An 18,403-nucleotide genomic window follows, 5' to 3' on the forward strand; every position below is an offset into this window, starting at 1 on the left:
AATTAAAGAGTTGTCATTCATGCAAGGGAGACGGAATGGTCAAAGATACACAACAGATAAGGTGACAAGCCAGCTGGGCCAGCTGACAAGTACTCCAACGAGTCAAATCTAAGTAAAAAGTGGAAGCCTGAACACCAGTAAAGTTATTTGAGGGAGTTAACTTCTCCCTGCTGCAGGACGTGTGTTGACAGCGCAGGCTGCCCTGCAAAAAAAAAAAAGAAACAAAAAACTGAAACCACAACAACAACAACAACAACAAAAAAGCACAAAAAAATCCCCCATCCTCCAAAAAATAAAAAAAAAAAAAAAAAGGAAGAGTTGAGTTTATAAGCTTCTGCTCCAGGAGTAATTTATAGCTCACTAATGTCAGTGAAAGAGTACAACTGAAATAATACTAGTAGTTAGGAAAGGACCATGAATTGCGTGTCACGTGCACTGAGCTTTGCAAGAACCATAAGGGGCTTGGCTTTTAACCATCAAAGCTGGTTTCTGTAGTCACCAGGCAACTAGCACCGGCCCTGAGACTGCTTCAGCTGCTGGGTCCTGGTGCTCCCTCCCTCATGGTGCTGACATCCATGAAACATTCCATCAAAAGGAGCAGAAGCATTGCTGGTCTTCTCAGAAGGGAGCCAAAGCCTTCGATTTGTTTGTACTCTTCAAATGCTTTTCCAGTGATAATTGTGGATAAATGCAGTTTGCAATCCTGGTGTTGCTGCGTTCAGGTGATCTCTCCCAAGACACTACTTATTTAAGAGAAGCAATTAATGAAGAAACAGTGTGTTCCTGAAAAGAAGTTATCTGGATGATCTGAGGTCCCATGCAACTTTTAAACAGGTGATGAGGAGATATCGTAGAATGCCAGAGGAAGCTCTGTGATCCCCCTTGAGGGAGAATGATGGGCTCCTGAAAAATGGGCTGAATGAGCAGAGAGCATTTCAGGGATGAGGATCTCTACCATGCTCTTCCAGTTCAGTTCGCACAAGGAAAAGCTGCAATCAGTTTTGTAGTATCCGGTCTCTGGCATTTGTTTGGTGGCTTCTCTCTCTGTACTCTGCAATCTTCATTCCTCTGAAAGCTCATATTTGGCTTGTGCTGTCCCTGTTGGGAGCTGATAGTGCACTTCTTTGCAATGATTCACCGAGTGTATATTTAGGGGATACATTGCATCTAGGCAGAAATCTTTCAATATTAAAAATATGTCTTACTTAGCAATCTACATAAGCTACTAGATTAGCATCTAGGTTACTTTTGTCTTCAGAGCTGACCACCAAGAAGGAAAAAAATGTTTCTGTTGGCCTCAACTTTTCCATAATTGGGAAGGAGATCTTGAGTCAGCAACATGCAATTTTATATGAAGCGTGGACTGAATGCAAGATACCAAGTTTGGGCTTCTGTGTCCATTCGAGTATTTTGAGACTGAATGCTTGAACCATAGCCTTCTTTGGGAGCCCCTGAGGGGAACCTAGAAGGACCAGGGTTGCAGCATAGAAGAGCCAGGTTTACATAATACAAACAGGTTTCTCATTAGCAAACCAAATAATAACATTGTCTTAGAGTTATATTCAGTGGTGTTTTGCTTCTCAAGGACAACCCTGTCATGGAAAGGATTTACCTGGCAGGGAAATAAAGTATTTTTACCTTGATTCACTCAGTCTCTGAGTTTCAGCCAAAGATACGCAGTCAGTTGAGTTTGGTATGAGTTTGTGCTGCTACCAGGAGCAGGCAGAAATCTTTTCCAGCACTGTCCTCCTGAGCCACCCAGCCCTGGTCTCTGTGGTGCCAGCACAGGCATTTCTGTGAAATGCCTGGAGGATGCCTTGTCCAGGAATCGGGTCCCAGCTCTTAACAGCTGAGGAAAGTCACCCTGATGCTTGTCCTCTTTCACTCTGCCATCCAAATGAAACAGAGAGGAGAATGCTGCTACTGGTTTTGTTGTTGTTTTTGTTGTTATTTTTCAGAATCTGCAACAAAAAGGTGCGGTGGTCATGTTAAGGGGCAGAGGGTTTTCTGCCAACAACCAGTTAATTCTCTTTCATTGGTTTCTTTGTTTCAGCCAAAGGGAATGTGGCAGCAGAGGATGGTTGGCTCATAGCTCTGCCAGCAGCTACAGCTTGTGCTGCAGTGGTTGGGGTAGTGGCTAGATGGGACACACAAGGCTGTTGAGAAGAAGACAGTCTTATGATGGAGAAAATTAAATACAGTAAAGACCAGCCTTTACTTTGCAAGTGAAGTTGTTTGGAATGGGCAGAGTGGTGTGAAACTACAAAAACAGACATCAAGGCCAACAGCAAGAAAATGAAGGGAGAACAGTGAAGGCATCCTGGAGTGGGGCAGAGCTCTCTTTTGTTTTCCACATCTAGTGTTTACTTCTCTGTTTAGCCAATTGCTTTGGAAATTGTGAGGAACGGCTCTTTTCAGTTACAACCACCACAGTTCTTTCGCTTTGAAAATTAATTAATATGTGGGTCACCTCCATCCTGCCTTGGTGTTCCTCTGCTTCAGGAAGCAAGAGTGCTGTCTTTTGACCTTTTCCCTTAGTTCCCGCTCACTTGTTTCACCGACCAAAAGACAGTTTGCCCAGTGCAGCATGTTCCCTGGCACAGCAGAACCACTTCACGCGTGGCTGGCTCCGGGACTTGTTATGGGCTCAAAGCTGGCAGCAGGCATGCAAAAAGGTCTGAACTATCAACCTGTCTGGCAACTGTGACTCTACAGGCTTGGCTTTGGGCCGGGTAAAAATACAGTCTAGATGTGTGCCTGGGAAAAACTAGGCAGATTCGGCTGTGGATCACTCAGAGGTTTCAGGATCTGACAGTCAGGAGGTCCAGAAGCTGGAGTAGTAAGTCAGGCTCCTACGGCAAGAACTTCCTAGGAGGGGAGCTGGGGGATTCTCCTGTGCTGAGCTCATGGAGCATGTGAAGTCAAACGTCTGTAGAAGGTGGTGTAGAATCATAGAATCATAGAATTGTCCAGGCTGGAAGGGACCTCCAAAGGTCATCTAGTCCGACCTCCCTGCAGTCAGCAAGGACACCCCCAACTAGACCAGGTTGCCCAGGGCCTCATCGAGCCTCACCTTGAATATCTCCAGGGATGGGGCCTCAACCATCTCCCTGGGCAACCTGTTCCAGTGCTCCACCACCCTCACAGTAAAGAACTTTCTCCTAGTCTCCAATCTCAATCTGCTCCCCTCCATCTTAAAGCCATTGCCCCTCATACATAAAATCATTGTCAGAAACAATGTGTTAAGAATTACCAGAAAGATAATATTCCTGGGATTCTCCTAAGTGTTTATACCCAATAACTCAGCTGCCAACAGTGAGCTATTCCTGACGGTTACTGACTTTGTGATCTTCTTGGAAGCCCACCATGTTGTCCTGATCTCTCGCACTTTGGTGGTCACAGGGCTGGAAGTTGGGCAGCAATTTCAGTCTCTCTCATTAGTGTTGATTCAGAAAGTATTTTAAATGGCAGGCTTAGCCAGCAATGCAAACTGCAGGCATAAAAAGAATAAAATTCCCTGGATTAAAGCAAAGACTACATTAAGTACAATTGTGCCATAATTTTGTGTTTAAGTCAACAGCAGGTTGGGCCTTGGATTCATGACCACAATGAGGAACGTTTTGGAAAGTGGAAATTGCATTATGGCTTTTGTTTCCTTTCCAGGGAAGCATGTGAAGCACATTACAGAGCGAGGGAAGGTCATGACTGCAGGGAGCAGCACAGGATGCCTGAGAGGGAAAGGTGGGGTGAGAGGAGCTGCTGCAAAACAAGGACAGAGAAGCAGCAGGAGAGCATGAGGGTGAAAAAGTGGTAACTGGAGACCTTGCAATATCCGAATTAGAATTCTTTCACAGAAAAGATCCAAAAAAACCCTTCCTCCCATTCTGTATTTCTGCCTCTTTTTAATCTCTTGTTTTCATTTAAATATGCATTGTTGTTTGTTTTTTTTTTTTCACGTTCTGGCAACGTTGTGAAATTTTTGAACTGGCAGGCAGATAGACTTAGCGTTTCAAAACCAGCATCTGCATGTGTGCACGTATTAGTCTGACGAAAATGCTAGGCAGGCTGGGACTGATCAAAATGTATTTGCTTAGCCGTGATCAGTTAATAACACTGCTGTGTATTAAGTATTAGGCTTGCCATATTGCGGCAGGCACCTCCCAGCTATATTTCATGCATCATTCCCTCTGTCCATACATTTATTTCTGAGCCAGCCCTGCACTGAGCCCTGTGCAGGGTGGAAGCGATGCCATCCCTCCCTCCAGCCCCTCTCTCTAGGGCAGCGGGGGGACCCCAGGCCTCTCGTACACAGGCAGGGGAAGCAGTTTGGGAACCAGCTAGAGAAAGAGCTTGCTTTCTCTACTCGCCCTTTACTGCAGCAGCTCCGCTGGCCTTTCCAGGATCACTTACTTTAAGCAATTTGCAGCACTACTGGCCAAGCAGCGTCTCCGGTAATGCACTGGGGAGAAGAGCATATGGTTTGGCATAAAGGAAGTAGGCATAAAATGTCTACATGTTTCTCAAAAGGCAAATTGTCTGAGAAGTCTGTCCAACGATAACCCAAGCTGTAATTACATATCCTTTTGGTTTGCAATTTATATGATTTTCTCTCTGGTTTTGCAAGTATGCCACGGTTATGCTTCAGTGGCTCAGCAGCCTTTTCACAAGCCATGGAAGGTACCCATTGCTCAGGCACTGGCAATACTAAAAGGCAGAACGTCTGTCCTTTAACCCTTTGCAGAATTCTGCAGCTTAACCATACGGAGCGGTCTCAAGGTGATGACCTGTCCACAAAGAGCTGGGAGGAGGGAGGTCAGGAACTGGGATGATTACCCACTACCTTTTCGTTGTACAGCTGCTACTCAGGGTATTTTGGTGCTCGAGTTAATAATCTTGCAAGTATGGCAAGGCAGAGAGGGAATGGCACAGAGGAAACTATTTGGAAGGAATTAAACATTAACAGCACGCCTTAAATACAAGGGGTAGGAGAAAAAGAAAGGAGATACTGTCCAAGTACAGCCTGTACCCAGTTTTAACAGGCAGGTGGGATTTGTTTACGGAAGCCAACAATCATCTTCTTCCTCCCTGCGTTAAAAAGTGTGTTTAAAGGAAGTATAGTTGGAATTTTCTCTAAGTACAACTTGCAAAGTAAAGGCTCAAGGGCAAGCCTGGTCCATTTGAGTTGCTACTCTGTAAACTAATTATTTAATTTAAAACAGTAGCCAGAAGCCAGCTGACTATTTAACTGACTCCTGACTTGGGTGACATTTGAGTCCACGCTACCCTGGTGTCTGCATTTCAGGGCTGTAGAACTCTGTGGTGAGAAGGCTGCTGGCTCAGCCGTGGGGTTCCCTGGCTAATTCAGGCTCTTCTCCATCAGCTTTTGCCATGGGGTTTCAAGGTACCCCAGCAGTAAAGCCAAAAATGCCCTGGACAGCAAAGCCAGTCTCTTAGAGGATCACTCACTACATGGTTTTGTCCTTAGGAAAACAAAAGGACAACCACAGAGAGGGGCAAACCCCCCAAAACAGGACTGCTTGCTCTGGTGAAGGCAGGAGGCAACAGCGTGCAACTCTGCTGCTGTTGGTCCCAATAAAATGGGGTTTGCCAAGCAAATTAAATAAATAGCCAAAACACCCTCTCCCTCCAAATAACATCAAGTCTGATTGAATCCGAAGAGTACATTTTTCAAAACGTCAGTGGCTGGATCAGAAAATCAAAGATGATTGACTTTTTTTTTATTATTATTTTATCTCAGAGAATGAGTTTTAAAAAATCCCTTTTTGAGTGCCTGAAAAAAATTCAAGGGTGTTTATTAGCATTAGCAGTAGTACTCCAAAATGTATTGCATGCATTATTATTAATATTATTCTAGAGATGCAGTGCCAGGAAATCATAGATACAGAGAGATGGCAATAAATTAATTGGAGAACTAAAACTGTAGTGGAAATTAGGAAAGATTATGAGATGGAAGAGATCAGCTGAGCAAAGTGAAGACTGAGAGTGGCACATCTTTCTTGCACTAATATGGTAATGAAATATAGCGAAGGCAGAGTGGGAATACTGATCTTCACATGCTTCTAAAACTTCTTGCCATACTCGGGCAAATTTCTGTAAAATTGCTAACGTGATCTATTACAGGATGAAAAGATGTTTATGCCAATATAAATGCATGTCTGGTGCGGAGCTCTGTCGCTTCTGCAATGGTAGTTTCTAAATTGATAACAGCATTACAGAGTGAGCTGGGTTTTGGAAAAACTGGTGGCATAATTTCACCTGTGCTAGCTTGAGCCTGGCGTCTGCCGGTAGAAGACACAAGTCCAGGCAGGAGATGCAGGGCCCATAAACACTACATAATGCATACAGGGAAAAACAACCCATACTCCCATGTGAATTGATGGGCTCTGGGCTAACATTACCTTTCAGAAAAGAGACTTGGTATTATGGTAAGTAGTGCCATAAAATCTTTGTTCCTGACTGTTTGACAGTCAAGAAAAAACAGATCTAATACCGTGGATTATTTAAGAAGAAAATAGAGAGGAAAACAGGGAATGTTATTGAGCCTCTGTGTCATATTTTCTGCTGCTGCGGCTCTCGGAAAACAACAGAAGAGGATGAGAAAAAGTACAAGGAGGGGTGGCTGGGGTGATCAGAGGCGTGGAGCGGTCCCTGGACACAGAGCAGCCAAGTAGGATGGGGCTCCTGCAGGATGGGGAAGAGTTGGCTGCCGGGCGTGATGCTGAAGGTCTGTAGAACCCCGGGCAGTGTGGAAGGGTAGCTGGCGGCTGACGAGCTGAGAGCTGGGAGGCTGGGGTGGATCTCCCGGGCATTCAGTTCAGAATAGATCAGAGGAGACAGTTCTTCAGATACGTAATTAAGCTGGGGAGCTCTTTGCCACACGAGGCTGTGGATGCTAAAATTTACATGAGCTCAGGATGAGGCCGGGCAGGTTTGCAGAGGAGAAATCCACTGGGTGATACAGATGAAAAACAAACCAACCTGTCTGGGTCAGAAAGTTGCTGAGCTGCGAAACATTGAAGGAGACCAGGAGAGAAAGTTTTCTTCTTTTTCTTACGCTCTTCCTGAGGCGTCTGTTTGGCTACTTGCCCCTAGTGGCTTCTCCAGTTTAAGAAAGCCTTTAAAGGTGTTCCAGGGAGGGGAAGGGCTAAAGGAAAACAGGGATCAAGAGAGACCATCCGCTCGTGAAGAACAACAAATGCAAAAAGGGCAGGGGGATGAGGGTTCCCCAACCCAAATCTGGGGAGTCAGGGTCGTGGGGACAGTGAGCAGAGCCCTGGGCAGCACCCACTACCTCCAACGCACCCGGGGGGCGAGGGGTGCTGCCAGGTGGGGACACAGGGGGACATGCAAATGCAAATCATTTTGCAGCATCCTCAGATGCTGCATCCTCAGAAGACATCATTGTCAATGACCTGAAAGGAGGGTGTAGAGAGGTGGAGGGTGCAGCATCCTCAGAGGAGGGTGTAGAGAGGTGGGGGTCAGTCTCTTTTCTCAAGTCACAGGCGACAGGACAAGAGGAAATGGCCTCAAGTTGCACCAGGGGAGGTTCAGGCTGGATATTAGGAAAAATTTTTTTCACTGAAAGGGTTATCAGCCATTGGAATGGGCTGCCCAGGGAGGTGGTTGAGGCACCATCCCTGGAGGTGTTCAAAAGACGGGTTGATGTAGTGCTGGGAGATATGGTTTAGTGATGATGCTCCTTGTTTGTTGTGTGGGTGTCTGTTTTTGTCAGTTAGGTTGAGGGTTGGACAAGATGATCTTTGAGGTCCCTTCCAACCTAGAAGATTCTGTGATTCTGTGATTCAATGGCTGGGGCTGTCCTGGAACACGGAGGAGGTGCAGGTGTGGAGCCATGAGGGCTAACGTGAGCGATGAAGGGCAGCCCAAGCCTCAGCCGGGAGGGTTTTGGGGGGAGGCTGAAGCAGCACTGAGGTGCAAGGAGGCTGGGCTGGCAGACATCTGCCACCCAGCCAAAGCCCTCATCCCCTGCCCAGGGCTCTGCTCGGCCAGAAGCGCTACCCTGTGAATGAGATTTGCATTCGTTCCAGCGGGATGTTGCTAAAAGCAGTTGGAGAGCTGCTGCTTTGAATATCTGATTTTTACCTCGACAATTTCTCTTGACATTTCCACATTTTTAACGTTATTATTCCCCCTCCTTTTCTGTGCATTGTTTTTCTGTGGCAGTTTTTCTCTTCATTGGTTTTGCTTCTATAAAGGACTTTGCATAATGTTTTTCTTCAAATTGTTCCATTTCAAAGTTTTCCCTTTATTTCAAACTTTTGAGTTGGTGTGTGGCTCTGCTGTGTGGTTTCTAGGTCTTCTTTTGCTTTACAGTGTCCTTTTTCTCTTAGGCACTTTCCCTTGAGCAACTCTACAGTGATGATAGCGTGAAAAATCTCTGTATCCCTCTGCATCTCTATATGGAAGTCTAAAATATCAGTGAGAGAAAGAGAGACAAAGCAAGCATTTTTTAATATAAAACAAGGGATATTTATTTATGGGATATTTGTTTTCAAAAATTCCCTGGTAGCATGAAGAGAAATTTTGCCATTTTATAAAAAGTGTGTGCTTATTTTTCTTCGTACGTTCTAGTCATACCACAGGCTTTCCACGAAAAGAACAAGCATTTATTTTTGTGCTGTGTGCCCAGAACAGCTACTGCGTGACCGTCATCCTGCCAGGATTTGGTGGTGAGAAGGTGCAGCCTGGTGTCCAGAGGCACAGTACTCCTCCTTGTACTGGGGGCTGTTGTGAATGGCAGGGGCTCCAGGTCTCCGAATCAGGATGGCTCGCCGTCAGAGAGTGGAATAGTGGTATATGTACTCTGCTGTAGATATTTGGGAGAGTACATCTCCTGAAGTCCTCTCAAACAGATCCTTTTCAACTCAAACACTCGATTCCTGGAGCAGTTTCACGTGTGTGGTACTGGGTCTGATCTGAAGCCCACTGAGACCAGCAAGCACCTTTCTGCTGGTACTCAGGCTGTAACCGGATTTACAAAGTGACCTACATTTTTTGCTCCATATCTCAGGCTCTCTTTGCGTAACTATCCATAGGTGGTCTAAATTTACCACTGCAGTGTGAAAACCTGAATTCATGAGCAGCGGTGGGTCTAGCTACTTAAACTACTTTTTTGTCCTGATTTCAGAACCATGAGTAAGGCAGGCACTTACCAGTTTTGTCAGCAGAGCTAAGCTGGTGAATGTTTTCTTTGGTAACCATTTTTGTTTCTGGTTCATGGCTATACCATCAGGAGCTGTGCTGGAGACCAGCAATAGCATTCTGTCGCAGATATTCCTTATTTTACTTACTGACCTGGGTTTGCTACCCTGGCAGAAGTGCTTTTTGCTTTCCAGCGTAGTCGTGTTTAGATTGAGAGCCCCCTTTTCCAGCTCATAAGTTCTGCCAGTAGATTTCAGCCTTTTTTTGAATTTCAGGTGCAGGCAGATACAGATGGGCTTTCTACAGCTGTGTCTCGGTATGCCGCTGTTCTGCCCTGCCGCGGGGGCAAGATAGTGCCGGTCAGCCAGCACCACTAAAGGAGCATTAGGAGAAGCTGTGGGACTGCAAGTGAGTCCTCAGATCTCAGCTCTGTCACCCAAAGCAAGCTGACAGGTTTATAGGTATCTGCTTAATATCTTCCCCCTCTACTCTGCACTGGTGAGGCCACAACTGGAATACTGCGTCCAGTTCTGGGCTCCCCAGTTCAAGAGGGACAGGGAACTACTGGAGAGAGTCCAGCGTAGGGCAACAAAGATGATTAAGGGATTAGAGCATCTCCCTTACGAGGAAAGGCTGAGAGACACTTTAGCTTGGAGCAGAGAAGGTTGAGGAGAGATCTTATTAACAGTATCTAAAGGGTGGGTTGGAGGATGATGGAGCTGGACTCTTTTCAGTGGTTCCCAGTGACAGGATGAGGGGCGCCGGGCACAAGCTGGAACATACGAAGTCCCACTCAAATACGAGGAAGAACTTTTTACCGTGAGGGTGACGGAGCCCTGGAACTGGCCGCCCAGGGAGGTTGTGGAGTCCCCTTCTCTGGAGATCTTCAAGACCCGCCTGGATGCAGTCCTGAGTGATGTGCTCTGGGCAATCCTGCTTTAGCAGGGGAGTTGGACTAGATGATCTCTAGAGGTCCCTTCCAACTCTGATAATTCCGTGATTTCATGATTCCGTGATGTCAGTAAAGGTGGAAACTCCTTTTGGAGATGGTATTGGACCTTTTGTCATCTCTTTTCCCTTTCTTATGAACGCTGTTGGTTTTTATGTAAGGTGTCACGGAATCTTCATTTAAATTAGCGGAATAGTATTGCTTTGGAGCAGCTGCTGTTCATGCAGAAGGGGAGAGAGGGCTGTGGGAGTGAGGCTGGAGTGTTGGGTAGGCACCAGTACATGTGAAGAGTGCAACCCATCACAAATGGCGTCTGGCTGACCGCTTCTGCAACAAATGGGACACCTTTGCTTTTGGAGACAGCTGAGACAAACACTATTTAAACTGTGTTTATAATGGGCTTTGCTAATATAGAACTTTTAATTTAGCACTGGGATGGTAAGGTGTGCTGTTTGTTACCCACCTCTGTCAGCCTTTAGGATGGAGGTTGGTTTTTTTCTTAGGGTGGAGCTGGTTAGAAGCGCAAGAAACTGCTGTGGTTTGTGGGATTTGAGCAGATCAGCCGGGCAGATCAGCTCCTGCATCCCAGCCTGGGATTCAGGAGCTGGGCAGCAGTGGACCGTGTACAAAGCAGAAATGCAATGCAGGACCTGAGGCCAGTGGTCAGCAGTGGCTGGTTCTGCTTCTTCCACCTGGGAGAGGGATTATCTCAGCGTAAGACTTCTCTACGACTCTGCAATGCAATGCTCCCAGCAAAGGGCACAGTGATTCGTCCACTAAATGGGTGTAGCAAAAGCGCTAGTGATTCACTGTTTGTTTGGTTTTGGTCACATCTTTCAAGAGCATCAGACTGTCATTTTTTCAGATGTAAACTATGGGGGATGCAGGGAGGTGAGAGGGTTGTTTCCCAGTTACTCATGATGGTTAATACCAAAGCACTTGATCACATGAGTGTTTTGACCTACTGGTTTTATGTCTAGGTGCTTTCTGCCATGAGTTAAGGTTTCATAAATTAGGCCTTTATTTGTTCTGCAAAATATTAACAGATTTGCTCTCCCTGCACACATTTCATTCATTGCTACATAACAGCACAGAGCAATTTAGCTCCCTGGCAGTGTATTTTAGTAAGACAGCAAATTGTCTATGTTTACTTATGCTATATAATTCAGTAATTGTCCTGCAAATCTTGGCCAAGTTCCTGAATAGTTGGGTCCTAAAAACAAGCTCTTAAATTCATATTTAGGTTCCTAAATAGAACGTCTGATTTTTCAAGTATGAGTCCATCCTTGTGGTAACTTTTTGGAAGCCAGTAGGCTAGCAGCATTTTGAAAATCAGGCCTGCTACTTATTGCCACACTTGTATGGGGAAGCCTAATGGTGTTTTAGATTCCTTTTAATATTTGTCTTCATAGTATTGAAGTGCCTGTTTTATTCCCTGCATCACAATAATTCCTAGTGGAGCTTATTCACGTTGACAATCTATCAGTTTGGATTGATTAAAATGTCCAGTAAAAAAGTTACCAGCAAGATTGTAACTTGAAATCTTTGCTGGAAGATGAAGAGATGCACAGAATAAGAATATTTCTGGCAAGTCACTGGGTTTTTTTCATAAAAAGGGCAGGCTATAAATACCATCTTTCATACACCATATGCTTCACTGCCTGTGCCTGACAACAAACCTGAGTGAACTAGGGTTCATCAGGAAACCTGATTTTGCCCTCAATATTATGGGGAGTTCTTCAGTGCCTCTCGGTGAGGGTTTTCTCCCGTGTGTCAGTGCAATAAGGCTTCCTTTGCTTTCTGTATATAATGTCAAGGAAAGTCTGATTCATTACTTCAGGGGCTGAGCTAAATTCTTTCCTCTGGACCGTTTTAAAAGAAATCGTTTAAGCCTCAAGTGCTTGCACTGGCTGCTGCAGCAGATGTGTAAAAGAGTGGGCATTTGCTTCGCTTCTTGCTGCTTATCCTCAAGAAGAGGAGGCTCCCCTTAATCTGTGGGCTCAGAAGCACAGCAGAAGGACTTTTTGACCTAAGATAAAACAATGACAAAACCATTCCTGTGGAAGCACAGCACGCAGGCTCTTCGGGATGCTTCTGGAATATATTACTGAGGATAACTTAGTCTTTCTTTTCAAAAGAAAATAATACCGATGCCTTTAGGAAAAATGAAAAAAAAGTCTTGTGTGATGAGAGGAAAGGGAATAAATTATTCTTGATAATATTTAAAATTATTATATTCAGAAGGCTCTGGAATGGGAAAATTTAGCCATCTTTCATTTCTTCTATTCAGAGGCCCTGATGGATCAAAATTTGCGCCATTTTCAGTAATCAATATGCACTTTTTTTTTCTCAGATGGGGGCCGTTCCTGAGAAAAGAATTTTGGTTTGTAAACGTTATTTGGCTGAGACTGACTGCCCGTTTCCCTTCCCCTTGCAGAGGCACGGCGATAGCCGGGATTGTTTTCGGTATCGTGTTTATAATGGGAGTGATCGCCGGGATCGCCATCTGTATCTGCATGTGCATGAAGAACAACCGTGGGACGCGCGTAGGGGTCATCCGAACGACGCACATCAACGCCATCAGCGCGTACCCAGGTGAGGAAGGGAAATGACACCCCTGCAGGAGAGCCTGTGTCCATGCCAGAAGTGTACCTTTGGGTAGTGTGGGCTCCGCAGTAGGTGGGGGATGTGACTACAGCAGCTGGCTCCTCTCGCTCCGGAGGGGACCGGCACGGCTCCCTGCGGAGGAGCGCAAAGGCAGCTCGGGGCACCCGGTGTTCCTCAGTTGCAGCACTCTGCCTGGGCTAATTTATTCAAGCTACTCAGTGGGCTAATGAGATCTGGCGGGGTGCCATGCTCACGCAGCTGTGTGGCTTGCGGTGCCCGCGCTGGCACATTGGGACCTCACGCCGGGAGATGCTGCATTGTGCAGGGTAGACCTTCTCTCCCTGCCAGAGGCTCTCTGGCGACGGAGCAGTTGTTCTTCCTTTGTGTTCTGGTTCTTGTATTTGCTCTTGTTCACGTGCAGTCAGCTCCCTTTCATTGTCCGGTATCACGGCGACACGGCGTGCCACAGAGAGGGGAAAACTGGGACAATAAGGTCTGTGGATGACAGCACAAAGGCTTCGAGTGGTGCCATGTGGAGTCCTAACGCAGCCCGAGCTGGCTGGTACTCGGCCAGAGCTCACAAGCCCTGCTGGGTGCTGTGGGATCCCAGATGACTTCTACAAAGGCACACAAGCTCCTTTGCAGTGTGTTCTGTGCGGTGTGTCCCAGGAGGGACCGCTGGCTGGTGTGCGGGGCTGGACCCGAGCGAGCTCTCTGCATCTGCCTGGCACCCTGCCTGAACTGATGGGGACTTGGAGCACGGTGCCTTGGTCAAAGTTAGCTGAGATCTGGCAGTGCTTGTTAGCTCTGGCTTAGTGCTGGACACGCTCAGTGCAGGCTTGTCTGTGGATTTACATGGTTTTGGTGTAATGATGTCTTTTAGGTGCAGGGCAGGGGAGGCACAGAGCCTAAGTCAGATCTGGCGTTGAGCTAATAGGCTGTCGTAGGCTTTGGGGCACCCCAGGGGACAGTAGGGATCCCTCGTGGGTCTTCTCCAGTGCAGTTGTGCCCATAGCCAGTGACAGCTGGTACATAGGGCTGTACCTGAGCTACCCCTGCGCAGAGCCACTCTCTGCACCCCACTTGCCAACTCATGCCAGTCTAGGACTGGGGTACAGGAGCACCGAAGGTGGATCTGCACCGAGCCAGCTGGAGTCTGCAAGGCTCATCTGTCTGGGCTCCCCGCCGTGTGAAAGTGGCCCTGTTGTTGAAGAGCAAAGCTGACCCTGGAAACAGCATAACAGTGTTTATGCAGTGCAGCCCTGTCTTTGACACACTGTTAATTACAAATCCAGAAGCAATTGCCTTGGGATAACTCGAGAGTTCACTGTAACAAAAGGTAATGTTGTTTCACGAATGAAGTCCCCTCATCCCGCACTCAGAGATCCCCTGCCTTTATGTTCCCTCCTGTTGCAAAGGTTGCAGCAAACCCCGGGTGCATTATGTATACTTAGAGACAAGCTATACAATATTTATTATGTGTTTCTTTATCGCATTCACTGCTCTGAGTGTCTGTTTTCTCCCTCGTGCTCTTACTTTCTAGTTAAACTAAAACCATCTATAATCATCCTTATCATTGAAACATTGCTTTGCATAGAGAGAAAAGTAATGAAAGAAAATTGCAATATTCTCAACCATGAATTGCTGAAGAGCTACTTCAGAATCTAATAGTCACTGCAAGCTGTAAAAACGAGAGCAAAATGAAGACTCCGGGGCTGTAGCCTTTTCCTCCCCAAGTCTGCTCCCATGATGACTCACCTCTATCTCTCCACCACCAGGAGTTGGACTCTCCATACTCCCCGTTTCTTCTGGTGCAAACGTTAGTTCCAGTAGCTCTTCCGTTCAGCAGCAGCAGGTTTTTGGAGGACGGGGGAGCTTTGAAATTATTTCTGCGTTCCCCTCTGTCATGAACGCTTCTGGAGTAATGACTGGCCTGGCTTTGGCTGCAGGGTTTGTGATCAACCCTCCCCCATGCCATTGCCTGTTTTGGACAGGAACGGCAAGTGAGGGACTGCCCTTCCTTTGCCTCAGCCACAGTGGCAGCTTGGTTTTCAGACATCTTAGGTTTCTCTTTCCTCTCTATTCAAGTGCTATTTCACTGACAGTCTGCCTGAGACATCTAGGGAGGGGTTAAGAAGTCATCCATGATGACATGAACAGAGAAGAAGCACGGTCTGGACCTTAAAATTTGTAGAGACTACTCTAATGAGGTCTTGATATGGAGCCTTCAGTTCCTACCGTGCTATGATTCTGCAGCAATTACTGTCTTTTTTATCTCAGAATTAATCCTTCCCCTATAAGGTTATTAGAAGTAGCTGAGAAAATGTTTTCAGCTGTTTGTGAATATTTTTATTGTTTCCTAAATGCCTGACCCAGTTTACAAATGGAGGGCTCTCCTTAGATATCTCCATCGCAGTAAGCACAGCAAAAGCTTTGTTCTTCCTCAGCCTGAATGCTGGGAAGATGTCCAGCAGTTGCCCTGGAAGGTGTGATGCTGCTGTGCAGTGAGGACCTTTCAGCTGTGTTTGGCATGGCATGGCATGCCACACATCTCCCAGGGATCCAGAGGTCTGAGGGGTCTGTGGAGATCAGCAAAAGCCCTGGATGTGCCGTTAATTTGAAACAACATAAATCCACGTTGCTGCTGAACAGGGTGAAAGGGAACGGATCTGGTAAAAGCCCAACCTTCCTCCCCTGAAAAGGTTTGGCTCTGCCACATCACCTGCCGTGATGTCTGCCACATCATCTGCCACATGGCCACTCAAACGCTGTTAGCAGCACAGTATGTCAGTGGGCACATGGCTAAGCAGAGAAGGAGGGGGCAATAAGCAAGGTCTTGCATTGACATAAAGTGACTGTATAATGACAGTCTGAAAAACAGTGAGCGCATCGCCAGGAGACTTTACCTCTGTTATACGGAGGACTCAATGTCAACAGAAAAAGTATTCGGGGGCCTGCATCTGAAGGAAAGATTTTTAACTATGTCTTCTTTTTTCTCCCATTTCAGTGGCCCCACCACCATACAGTTATGAATACGAAATGGAATACCCAGCTGACCTACCTCCACCTTATACTCCAACGCCACAGACTTCAATGCAGTATCCTCCACCCCCTCCTTACCCTGGATATTCAGGGAAATAATTACACGGCTTCACGTGGATATCAGCAGCTTCTTGAAACAGCCAGCACCGTTGGGACAAATGCTGTCAGCTCAGGGACAAACACGATGGGGTTTGCATCAACACCCATGGCCAGGTGTTGGAATAACCTTGGGAGGGTTGCCGTGGTCAGGATGAAGTCCACTCCAGACCATCACATCTCACAATTAAACAATGCGTGACCAAAGAAACAGTTCCTGTAAGTTAGTGCCTGATGGGTAGTGCTTAGCATCAGTGCTTGCCTTCAGCTGCAGCCTGGTACAGTGTGTGGGACTGGGTGTCTGCTCATGTAAGAAGGTGCAAGTGATGCAGACGGTTCAACCAGCTGTTCCAAAAGCACAAGAAGCAGCTGCTGGGTCTTATTCTGGGGGAAAGCTCCAACTGTTGTCTTCAAGTGTTATGCCTTCCCTTGAAATAAGGGAAATAAGGAAGAACAAGGAAGACTGAAGCCATTTTCAGTTTCTTCTGTGGGCTGATAATACCCAATGATCAGCTGTGCATATTGGTCTGATAAGCTTATTACAAAGAGAAGTGCTGTCGGAGTTATTTAATAACCAAAAAATGATGGATGTTATTTTTGGCCAAGTGCAGGTTGGTTTAAGTGCCTACTTTTAAACAGTTTGAGACTAGTTTGTGGCCTCAAATGTAAACAAAAAGAGCATTTTTATATGTGAAATACACTAATTTATAGATTATTTACTTTTACTTGGACTTAAATATTGTATACATTGGGAATATGCTACAATGCCTTTCTATCAGCCAATGATACTTTTGATTTTTTTCATAAGTGGGAGAAGAAATACGAACCAAATATTAAAAGATCATAGTTTGTCTTCAATTGGATTGTATAAAGACTCTGTTTTTAAAACCAAATCATATTGTTTACCAATAATAACAATACTCAGCCTGACCAAAGAGATGAGCAGAGAGACTGTGAGCATCAGATTACTTTTGAATGTTGTCTTGGGCATTTTAAAACTGTAAGTCACCAATAATATCTTTTGCATGTCACACATATTGTGTAAAATTACTTAATCTCTACTATGCGAAGTACAGGCCTTTATGATTTAAAATGTTCCATATACTTACGGGGCTAACTGTAATTCAGCAGCAGCTATTTGACTTCAGAATAGAGCATCCAGTTACCCAAAGCATCGTCCTTCTATGGTAAGACTGGCATGTTTCTCTGTTTTATATGCAAACCACAAAGACAGCGGTTCTCTTCAGGGATTTAAAAGTACTGAGAGTTCTTAGTTTGAGTTGGGTGGTTGAGCCATTTGAGAATGCTACAGTCAAAATATCAGAAAGTGACAAAATTACAGCACCTAGAGTTCAGAACAGCTGTAGCATCAGGTCCGTTTCAGAGGGAGAGACTGCAGATTACCCTGATTCCTGGAGATCAGAAGACATTTAGATGTTTTTCAGTGTAGACGTCATCTTCTTTTCAGGTATATCAGTGTATTACTGAATAAAAAAAAAGCTTGCAAAAGGTGGTACCATATCCAAGTGAGGTCAACTGACAACCTCTTATCACCCCCTAAGTCTGGTATTTTTTGGCATTTGGTCCTGATTCAGGGAAGACCTCAAGCAACCTTTTAACTTTGAGCACAAAAGTTATTCAGAGGCTTTCGTGTAAACAAGATCTTATTGACTGTTCTTGCTGAGATTTTGTAATTGTTCTTGTCCTTTCCAGGCTGACTAAGGTTGTCCTCTTGAAACCCCTATATATCTTGAGGTTATATCTTGAAACCCTGCTTGAAAGCACAAACGGCCTCAGTTTTCACCACTGTTAAGTTCAGAATATCTGTATTGTGGCCCTTGGCCAAACAGCCTTGAGTCACAGTCCCATTAGCTACCTGGGCATTTGTAACCCAGTCAGAAGAAAACTGAGCTGTGTCATGAGTTTGGATTGCTGCTGGTTCCTTGGAGCCTTCTCAAAGGAAGGAAAGTTGTATTCTCCTTTCTGTCCTGAACATGTTATCTTTACAGTTACTTCTGCTCTGAGCTATGCCCTGTGATGTTTCAGCTGGTACCATGACCTCTCAAGAGGCGGATGTTCCTCAGCTGAAATCCTCCCATGAAGGGCAACCTTCTGTACACGGTGTTTTGGCAGTCCCTACTCAAAACCATCTGCTGTGGTATTGATGTGCCTGCCAACGTGGTGGCCAGTGGGAAGAACAGAATAAGCATAGTTTTCTCTGTGGGAAATCTGTTCCTACCACATCATTCTACGTTAGTGCCTCAGCACTTTCCAGTTGATACCAGATGATATTTCTGTGCCAGAAAGTTACCTTTAGATAAAGAGTCATTTTTCCCATTCTTGTATTCCATTTCTTTGTGCTGAACATGCAGACACACAAATCAAAGAGCAGTTTGTATTTGATGAATCCAGCGTCCTGAAAAATACAGAGAAAGAAAACTATCCTATGGATCGTAAATCTTCCCTTAGAGGAAGAATTTCTTCAGCCGTGATATTTGTCAGAACAAGTTATAAAGTAGATTTCTT

At 45.6% G+C, this 18,403-nt stretch overlaps 1 protein-coding gene across 3 annotated transcripts in view; it reads left to right on the forward strand.

The window, feature by feature from the left end:
- Positions 1–16,735, forward strand: part of CYYR1 (cysteine/tyrosine-rich 1) — a 55,233-nt gene extending 38,498 nt beyond the window's left edge. For 2 of the 3 annotated variants that reach the window (XM_014938027.1, XM_014938026.1), the window contains exons 3-4: positions 12,570–12,727; positions 15,747–16,735. In XM_014938027.1, coding sequence (XP_014793513.1) covers positions 12,570–12,727; positions 15,747–15,880 — 292 coding nt within the window. In that variant the 3' untranslated portion in view covers positions 15,881–16,735. Of the gene's footprint in view, positions 1–3,659; positions 3,742–12,569; positions 12,728–15,746 lie in introns of those variants that run through there. The other variant, XM_014938028.1, reaches the window with a different exon arrangement.
- The last annotated feature ends 1,668 nt before the right edge of the window (positions 16,736–18,403 follow it).

This window comes from Calidris pugnax, unplaced genomic scaffold (assembly GCF_001431845.1).
Source record: "Calidris pugnax isolate Ruff unplaced genomic scaffold, ASM143184v1 scaffold25, whole genome shotgun sequence".
NCBI classification, from domain to species: Eukaryota; Metazoa; Chordata; class Aves; order Charadriiformes; family Scolopacidae; genus Calidris; species Calidris pugnax.